Here is a 10,000-nt window from a genome sequence, read left to right on the forward strand (position 1 = left end):
ATTTCATATATTTTTTTTATATATTATTTAAATTACCATAAAAATCATATATTAAACTGCTTTTACTCCTCTTTATAGAAAAAGGTGCAAGAAAAATGTCCTGTAGAAGATGCCAGAGAAGAAGACTGCAAAGAAGACCCTTCAATGCAAGAGCTTCTTGACACCTATGGGGACACCCCACTACCTGTCTTGAATGATGCAGAAGATCAAAATGTGGAAGATGAAAGCCAGGAGACAGAAGTGAAGGAGGAAAGTGACCTATTATTGGATGAAAAAAGTGTGGTAGAACCAGTTAAGAAGGTAGTAGAGGTATCAGATATTGTGGAGACCCTTTTCCATGATGATGATTCTCTTCTTAGTGATAGAGGCAACCTTGCAGAGGCAGCTAAGACAGATGTTGTGGATAATTCTTCTGCATACCGAGTACATTGGGAGCCGTCACCTCCAAACTTTGAAAATCTGCGGCAGCAACTTGTCCAGATTGAGCCGTACATGGAAGCCCAACGGCAGATGAAGGAGTTGATGATAGAAGATGCCACTGCAAAAGAATTTAGTGAGAGTGCCCCATGTCCAAGTGCCCCTGTCATTGATGGAGGTGATACTCAGTATACAGTCGTTGAAGCAAGTGCTCCATGCCTGGCTGAAGATGATGCAATAGCAGAGTCGGATGACATGAATCAGTATCCTTCAGCCACAGCTCCTTTGCTCTCTGATCCAGTCCTAAGTGGTGCTACATATATAGCTGATAGTCAAGTGCATATAGAAGAGGAAAGTTCACTCATTAAAACCAAAATCACTTTGTCAGAGGACTCAGTCATTAAACCAATGACAGACATTCAAATAAATGCTCTTTACCAAAATAATGAACTTGAAGAAAATGAAAAATACATTATTCAATTTCTGGAAGAAGAGAGAAATGTCCCACAGCTTGAGTTTTATGAGCTTGTCTTGAACTATCTGCGTTCTAGAACGAGTTTGATAAGTAGCCAAAAAGAATTGTCAACCATACTAGAAGAATACAGAAAGCAAATGAAAAATATTTGGGTGTTTGAGAAGAGGACAGGAACTGAAGAAGGGGAGTGTGAAGATGGTAGACTCCTGACAGTCAGGCATGAGTATGAGGTTGCTTGTTTTAAGGAGGAGATTGTAACTCATGTTGCAAAGCAGCTGAAACAGTCAAGAGAACTCCTCTCAGAAGCTTATGCTCTCCATGCATATACCTCTGAAATGGCCAAGCTGCAAGTGGAAAACCACATGCAAAAGATCTTAAGTGACTGTCCTGAATTCATGCAGGTCCCCAAAAATGCAAAAATTAAAGCAAGTGGCACCAACGAATATAACCCACATCTGCAACCCCATATCAAGAAACTGAAGATGTGTATTAGTGTCCTGTTTGCATTCCAGCGCAGGGGAGTAAAGGACCAGCAATTTATTCGCGACACAAGACAGTGGTTAACAGATTTTATAGCCATTCTCCAGAGGTTTGCAACGCGTAGTGACCACCTCTTCCTTCTTAATCACATCTTGCGATGTCCAGCAGGAGTAGGGTCTTGGGCCTCAGCATACATTCAGGTATAATCAGCTTACATTTCACCAATGATCAAAGATAGATCAAATTTCTGTAGATGAATGTTGTTAGGAGCAAAAAGTCAATACACATTGATGTTTTTATTTTTTAATTAGACAGAAAATAGTATGTTGTTATTATTACTTATATATATATATATATATATATATATATATATATATATATATATATATATATATATATATATATATATATATATATATATATATATATATATATTTATTTTTTTTTTTTTTTTTTTTTTTTTTTTTTTTTTTTTTTTTGATTAAAAGATAGCATGTTTTATAGAGTGTCATATAGTCCTAATTTGGTAATCTGGAAAGTAGTGTTGATTACAAACTCCAGAAAATAGGGTGTTGAAAAAAATGGAATGAAATAAAGAGTCTAAAGGGATTATAAATTTTTGACTATTGTCTGTACTAATTTCATATAATTTGATTTATATTTTCTCCTTTTCTTTTCTTTCACTTGGTTTCTTTGGAATAGATTGGAGGTCCTTGGGAGACGGACATCATTGGTAGAGTCCTCGGATGTTGGCCCCTAGATCACTCCCTCACTGTTCTTTCTACAATTCTTAGTCCTGTAAGCAGCAGAGAGGATTTCCTCCACCACCTCAAGCAAAGTGCCTTACCCTCTGGGGATCCAGGTGATGAAAATACTGGAGATGAAAGGGCTTCTGACACTGTGTGGGTAGTTGTTGATAGCTCTGGGGAAGAGGAGGAAGATCCCACACAACTGTGGGCCATGTTCACCGAGAATGATGTTGTTCAGGTATCCTGTGTTACATTCAGTCTCATCTGGACTTCCTTTGATAATTGTGTGTTTATATATAATTTTAGTGTTTGTTTCTTGAACCATTCACTTAACTTTTTATTTCACTTCCTCCAGTTGTTGAACCAAGTACCATTTAAGGATATCTTCCAACATATGTTAATGATTGAGGATGTGGATGGTTCTCTCCAATACGATGTGTCTCGCACTAGTCATCATGGCCTCATGAAGCTCTTTGCCTGTGCTACTGTTCTGATAAACTTGTTTTGCAAGGGCCTCTCTACATTCTCAATGGTGGGTGTACTGTTGATCTGACATACTTGTGTACATTATGTGTTCTTATGAAGCACAACTTCTTGCTTAAAGAGCTTTTGGAATAATTAAGCTCTGATTTTTTTATTTGACACTATTGATAAACAACCTTTTGATTTATATTCCCCAAGATGAGGTACCGAGGGGCCACGAAACGTATCTGTAGACTACTTCGGCACACAGTAGAGTATGTAACTGACCACTGGCAGAATTTCCTTCTGTTGTATCAGTCATCACCTCAACAAATATCTGACATGAATCAGGCTTCTACACACTGGACATCATTACAGGTAGCCTCTATTTTTTTGTTTATCAAGTAATATTTCTTTATATATTTAGGATAAAAAACAATTGCTTATATATATTTTTTTTTTACTTTCACCCTGTTTGTCTCACAGGTAGAATATGATCAGTTATTTGAAAAGGCTGTTCACAGCATCATTAGTAGTCCAAGATCTGGTGCATGGCAATTCCTTGCTGTCATTCCATACAGAAGTGTGTCTCTTTCAAGGTAAGTCAGATGTTATATAGTGCTCTTTATCTTATTCATTTATGCAATATTTAAGAATTTATATAGTATTTTTGTATATTTCATTGTAAAAGACAAAAGGCTCTTTTTCAGAATGGAAATTTAGTATTCTAACAAAAACAATAAGTTAGTTCCACATAATTTGTTACCACAGATTATGGAAGATTGTCTACCAAATTCACGTTGGCTGGAGTGAAGAATCTGTTGAGAACAGCGAGAAACTCAGCGCTGAAAAGGCTTCATACAGTGACTGGGCAGATCTTGTATCTCACTCAGATACACGTGGTCAGTTTCATGACCGTCTAATGAAGATTGAAGAAAATGAAGCCTTGTACCTCCTCACAGCATTGGCTAACATGGCAGTTGAGCGTGAATCAACAGAGAGTCATTTTGTTGAAGTAAGGAAGGAAGTTTAAATGTTTTTATCTTTTTCTGCTTTCTCTTCTATTATTTTTTCTGTTTGTTAATTCACATATATGTTCACTTCAATATAAGTAAATACATTAAAGTTATTTCCATTTCGTACTTGCTTTCCAATCATTTTAATATGCCATGCTCTTGTGTGCTAGGTTATTGTGAACAACATTTTTGAAGCAACATTTGTCAATGAAGGAACAAGAGAAGCCCTGAGCAGGATTGGTAGAGACCTGCTGTCATCTGTGGCTTCAAATCATCCTATTTCTGTCTCATACCTCCTAACTACCACTCAGGTAAGTTGGGTTACAAGTGAACAGTATTACATGGTAATTATGCTGCATCAAATGGAAAGCATGACAAAGCAATATTTGCATAACTTTTTTTTTTTATGCAGGAGAAAATATCTAGTGTGGGAAACATGGCTCTCTACCTTTTCCGTGCTCTTCCACTGGAACTGTGGGAGCCTTCCCCAGATGACATTACTTGTGTGTCCCATTGGCTTCTCTTCACACCTGTTGCCAGTGTAGAAAACCAGCTGGCTAGAATTGTCCTGAGTAAACTCAACTGGGGCGAAAACACTTTCGGAATTCAGCTTTTTCTGCCTCTTGAGTTACACCGTAGGGTTAGTTCCATTTTGGTTGTTCTGCTTGTCTTGTTCTTTATCTAAGTGAAACAATCTATTGTTATAATACTGTTTTGTTTGATGCCAATGTTAGCGTATTGTGATTGGATATACTTGATAAAAGAAACTACTTTATTTTATTTGATACAGGTTGCACTGACAGTATTAGAAGCTCACTTGAAGGTGTCTCGTGAAATGCGACAAGGTAGTCTTTTAACTGAAGGCGTCAAACAAGTTACATCTGTCATGTATGCACCTTCAGCAGAGCAGGTAATGTCATCTGTGACATTTTGAAATATTCTGTTTAAGTTAATCCAATATATATTGTGGAAGTTATGTATTTACAATGTAATAAACTGATGGGGAATTTATTTACTCTACAGGTATTTTGTGATTGGTCATGGGAAATTCTGACCTGCCTTAGACTGCACCAGCTTGACCAACCTGAGCCATGGGTTCATGCTGTCATAGCCTCTCCTGCACTAATGCTGAAAGATATTCCAGACCCTACTAATTCTGCAATTGCTCAAGGGTGCGTATCTGGGTGAGGTGACTCATAGTATGATATTTTTACATATCAATAATATACAAATATCAGGCCATTAGTTGAGTAACAGAGGATGGAAGCGATCAGAATGTCTGGATGTTCATGTTTTTTAGGCAACATTTAATTCATGTTTGAAATATACAATGAACAATGAAATGCACAGAACAGAATTGTAAATTTCTAAAGCAAGGTCTGTTTTATCTTTATTAATTGGACTAATATTCTTGAATAATTGAATAAGAATTTTGAAATAAAAGGTAAATAAATAATAATAAGGAACAAAGTTTTTGCTTTTAAGTCTTCTGCTAGCAAGGTGTCTTTCTGCAGGCCATTTAGATATTGCACTAAGTAAGAATTATTATAAATAAAGGAGAAGGTTAAGTATACAAGGCAGGTATCATGTCAAAACTGATATGCAGCACATACAACAGTTATCAGAAAATTGCCAAATGGTAAATTACTATGGACCTTGCCAGCTTCATAATTAGTGTTTCTGGAGGCTTATAAATTGGTCTGGTACCTCTGCTAGAGTGGGAGACGTATTTTCTTTATTTCTTTTCATGTCATTTTTTTTTCTTTCTTTCTTTTCTTTCTTTCTGTATGTGTTATATTTTTTAATAGTATCTTCTTTTAGTTAGAGATACTTTGTTTATCTTTTAAGCATTCAGTTTGTTTTATTGTTCATTGTTACCTTTTATTCTTATTGCTTCAGCAGCAAAGCAGTCATTGCTAGAGATAATCCTAAAGGATGAAAATATTTGATTTAGATCTCTTTACTAAACACTCCTTATATCAGTGTATCAGATCAGAAATGACAGTTTTTCTTTCTAATTATAATTTTTCTTATATAAAGACCTGATCTTGCTCCTCCCAACAGTTCATCTTTAAATGCAGTTAAAAGGGGTTTGATGGACAAGCAACCACTTGCCTTATTCTCTGCTCTGCTTTTGACAACTTGGGGACACTCTATTCCTGAGGTTTGTTCTTTATTTACAGGTACATTACAGTTCATAAGGCATTAAAATGATCCCCCCAACCTCTGTAATGACAACTCATATTCCTTTTTTTTTGTAATTTCTGTTGATGTGCTGCTGGTAGTTTTTTTGTATCCAAATATTGATTAATTTTCACTTTGGATGAGATATATAGCTCATTCACATTTTGTTTATTACCTTTAGTAGTTGTTATATGGAAAAAATGACAGGTAAATTCCATTTTATGTAGAAATATGATATTAGCAATGCAGTAGATTTATTGATAATATTATATAACCACATTATTAATTTCAGTTTTGTGAACATGGAATTGACTGCATCCATGAGCTTGTAATGCAAGGCATGTATGAAGCAGCCATTGCAGCCATGGCCCACATCATGCCCCTGTTCTTCAACCAGCCAGAAGACATCACAACACATTCCAAGTGAGTAATTGAGATTATATGGCAGAATGAACAGATTATAAGGAACTGTACTTTTAAGATGTTATTGCTATTTTGTTATATGATATAGATTTAGATATATAGACATGTTTGTGTTTATGCTTGGCTTTTGCATATTCATTTATGTACCTGTATGAAATAACTCTTAATACATTTCATAAATCTTCATTCAGTCCACTGAATGGTTTTAAAGAATTTGAGTGTAATTCTTGCTGTGTATGAAGTGTACTCATATAAACACATTCTTTACCCCTAGGATGATGAATGCCATTCAGAAATGCTTAACAGCAGATCAAACATATATGACACTAGCCAAAAGTCTTGTCACATCTGCTTTTCCTGGGAAGATTCTGAGTCTGTTTGCTGCCATGATTGTTCATCACATTAAGAACTACTCAAGGTTTGTTTCTGAAAGTCATTATCAATTTTCATATTGAAATATGTCAGTTAATATCCACAGATATTTTCACCAGAAATTACTCTTTGTCAGATTATTTGTTTACAAATGTCAGAATATCACACAGCATCTTTGAAGAAAACAACACTGACCATAAGTAATGTTAAAACTGCTTATCTCTCCTTATCCTCAGGTATTGTCTGTCTTCAGGCATGTTAGCTGTCAGATTCTGGCAACAGATGCTGGTGGGAGTACCAGAGTGGGTGCATGACAGCAATGTGCTCTTTCTTTTGGATACCATCTGTCACCATGCCTTTGTCCAACCACAGTGTTGGCAGGAAGCAATCTCTGGTTTCTCTGAGATAATGAAGGTGTGCTTGCTTCTTCTCTTTTCTTTTTCTTTTTTCTGTGTCTGAAAGTTTGTTTCTTGTCTTAAAGGTGTAAATAGTTGTTTTCTCTTATCTTTTTTTAGTTTAGCTGTCTTTTTTTTTTTTTTTTTTTTTTTTTTGTATAACATGTATTTTCTTGCAGAACTCAGATTATCAACATAATGGAGGTAGTGGCCTTAGTGGTCTGCTGTCTTGGTTGACATCAGGAACAAGAGCTCCAAATTCATTATTGGTGCGATCTTCAGCACCACAGTTCCCCTGGTTCACTATTGCTGTACTTTCTTTGGAGACTCAGGGAGAATTGGCTTCAGGACTTTGGAAGAATCTGTTGCTTGAACTTTATGCTGATCCTCAGACTACCCTAGAAGTAGCCCTCAAGGTGATTATTGATTACTTTTTTTTCCATTCTTTTTTTCTTTCTGTATTGTTCTAGATTTGAAGTAAAATGTAAATAAACTGATGATATAGGTCATTTGTGTAGAAATTTACCCAAAAATGTTGTAAGATGCACCTTAGGCAGTACTACTTAGTATCTTTTGGCTGATTTCCAAAGCAGAAAAATACATGCATCAGGGTTTTGATCAAGCAAATAAAGGTTTGCTTGAAATGAGGGTACTCAAGAATTATTAATCTTAGAATAATTTTCTTGATTGATATCTTTATGTTTACATACATACATGATTTGTATTATGACTGTAGTAATATGTATTTCTTATGTTATAATAATCAGAAAGTCAGCCAGGAATTAGGACTGGGTCAGGTGTCATCCAGTCTGCTTAGCATTTACCGCTGGGGTCAGCAAGTGGTGGACCTTCCTGCAGACCATCCAGCTCTTGCTATCACCATGCAGATGTACTTCATGCTTCATCTTGCCCGAGTGCCACCACAGCCAAGGTATTTATATTTATATTTTCAAGCTGTATTTCATTTTAGTTTTCACAGTATGTAATTTTTTAAATTGTTGAACTCTTAGTGAGGTATCCAAAATATGATTGATCTTTAATGTTGTATTTTGATATACATGATACAAACTTATTCCCATGAACTTTTGAGTATGTGTTTTTATTCTATAAGACTGATATTGTGACATATCCCTAATATACCCCAACTCCAACTTAGACAGTACGAGTGCAGCAGTGTGATCAACCGCTTCTATCAAGGCTTTGTTAATCAGTCCTTCCTCAGCAAGATCAAAAAGAAAGTTACTGCTGCTCTGGAGCACCATGAGGCTGTGATGGCCAAGGAGAGTGATGAGGATGAGAAAGATGCATCACACAGTGTACAGGTATAATGTAATTTTAGCATTTTCTGAAATGGTTCACTTTGATAATTCCCTTGCATGTCATAAGTGATTTCAAGAGTTGTATGTTTTGGTGACACCAGGTGTAGGTAAAGTATAGGAAGCTGTTTAGTGTCTTTCTGGCAAAAAAGAGAAACTGCTCTATCCCTACATAATTTCATGTTATGAGACAAGTCCCTCTCCAGATGCTTCTTGAAGAAGCATCTTAACTTCAGTATAAGGAGTGACATTAGAAATATATAAGTTTGAAGGTGACAGTATAGAGTAATAAAAGGAATGTGAAGAATCATTTAAAAGGCTTGAATATACCAGAACCATGGCTGTTGACAGTAGCATCATCATAATAATAATGAACTATGCTATAAAGTGCTGCAAACAGTTAGATGACAGTGGTAAACTGACTTTCAGTTGTGAGCCCACAATTGTGGGATATTGCTTTTATTTATTTATTTATTTATTCTTCTTTCTTTTTTCACTCATTTATTCATTTATATATCTGGTACTATCTGGCAAGTTTCCTTCAGCCACACCAATGACATTACCCCCATACCCTCACTCACATGTATGTCATGTCATGTTTTCCCCCTCTGTCATCTTGTGAATGAAATATAGTGAGTTTAAAGCAGTAATTGCTCTGTGGCATATACCATCCAGCCAAACCCTAGGTCTTTTCATCCTCCCACATTCTCCCTCCACACACAATACTATTATGCATGGCAGTTACTTACTGGGATATCATTTTTGACTCTTTATACATTAGATAATTCTGAATACACATGAATATAGTTTTTCCTTTATATGATAAAAGAAACACTCTAATGCTTTATTAACCTATTCATAGGCAGTCTGTTTCATTCCAATTTCATTCAAGCTGTAATCGCTTTTTCAACTTTCCATATTATGGACATGTTTTATTTGAGGTATGATACTGAAGTGTATATGTTGTGGTTGCATAAAATTTTGTTCCCCTTCTTCTTCTTCTTCTTCTTCTTCTTCTTCTTCTTCTTCTTCTTCTTCTTCTTCATTTGTGAGAACAAACAAGATTGAGGGTTTGCTGTTCTTAACCCAATGCTGCCAGGTGGTTTCCCAATACGAAAGCCTTCTCTCCTGGGCTGTATTCATAGTGGCCCAGGCCCTGCTTCCGGGGAATCGTATTGGCACCATAGTGTGCGCAGCATGACCGTACATGCCCCCGGAAAACAGGACAGGTGCACCATGGCATGTATGCGCATGCCACCCGGAATATAGTCCTGGCATGTATGTTGTATGTACATGCCACCCAGCAGCAAAGGGTTAATATAGAGTAAAAAGAAATATGCATAAACATTTAAAAGAGAATTTAAAGGAGATGAGGATCTGGAATACTGAGCCAAGAATATGTTGTCCAGATTGCAGAAAGAGTAAAACTTCTACGTGCAATGCAGTCATGGCTAGAGGAAAGTCGACTGTATGATTCTGGTGTTTATCTTCCTGCTCTTCCACCCAACCTTCTTCCTAAGAAATTAATGCAGGTGTTCCAGGTAAGCAGCTTCTTTATTTATTATTATTATTATTATTATTATTATTATTATTATTATTAATATTTATGTGTGTGTGTGTGTGTGTGTGTGTGTGTGTGTGTGTGTGTGTGTGTGTGTGTGTGTGTGTGTGTGTGTGTGTGAGAGAGAGAGAGAGAGAGAGAGAGAGAGAG

The 10,000-nt window shown here is 36.1% G+C and overlaps 1 protein-coding gene across 1 annotated transcript in view; it reads left to right on the top strand.

Annotated features, from left to right (window-relative positions):
- Positions 1 to 78: 78 nt before the first annotated feature.
- Positions 79 to 10,000, top strand: part of LOC119596410 (ectopic P granules protein 5 homolog) — a gene marked incomplete at its 5' end in the record, with an annotated part of 26,826 nt that continues 16,904 nt past the window's right edge. Inside the window, 18 exon segments of the mRNA XM_037945656.1 lie at positions 79 to 1,572; positions 2,075 to 2,359; positions 2,477 to 2,653; positions 2,803 to 2,961; positions 3,070 to 3,182; positions 3,355 to 3,598; positions 3,770 to 3,910; positions 4,012 to 4,239; positions 4,390 to 4,509; positions 4,623 to 4,771; positions 5,664 to 5,763; positions 6,076 to 6,206; positions 6,481 to 6,624; positions 6,815 to 6,992; positions 7,153 to 7,389; positions 7,741 to 7,904; positions 8,130 to 8,295; positions 9,699 to 9,830. Coding sequence (XP_037801584.1) covers positions 79 to 1,572; positions 2,075 to 2,359; positions 2,477 to 2,653; positions 2,803 to 2,961; positions 3,070 to 3,182; positions 3,355 to 3,598; positions 3,770 to 3,910; positions 4,012 to 4,239; positions 4,390 to 4,509; positions 4,623 to 4,771; positions 5,664 to 5,763; positions 6,076 to 6,206; positions 6,481 to 6,624; positions 6,815 to 6,992; positions 7,153 to 7,389; positions 7,741 to 7,904; positions 8,130 to 8,295; positions 9,699 to 9,830 — 4,362 coding nt within the window.

This window comes from Penaeus monodon, chromosome 37, assembly GCF_015228065.2.
Source record: "Penaeus monodon isolate SGIC_2016 chromosome 37, NSTDA_Pmon_1, whole genome shotgun sequence".
Classification (NCBI taxonomy): domain Eukaryota; kingdom Metazoa; phylum Arthropoda; class Malacostraca; order Decapoda; family Penaeidae; genus Penaeus; species Penaeus monodon.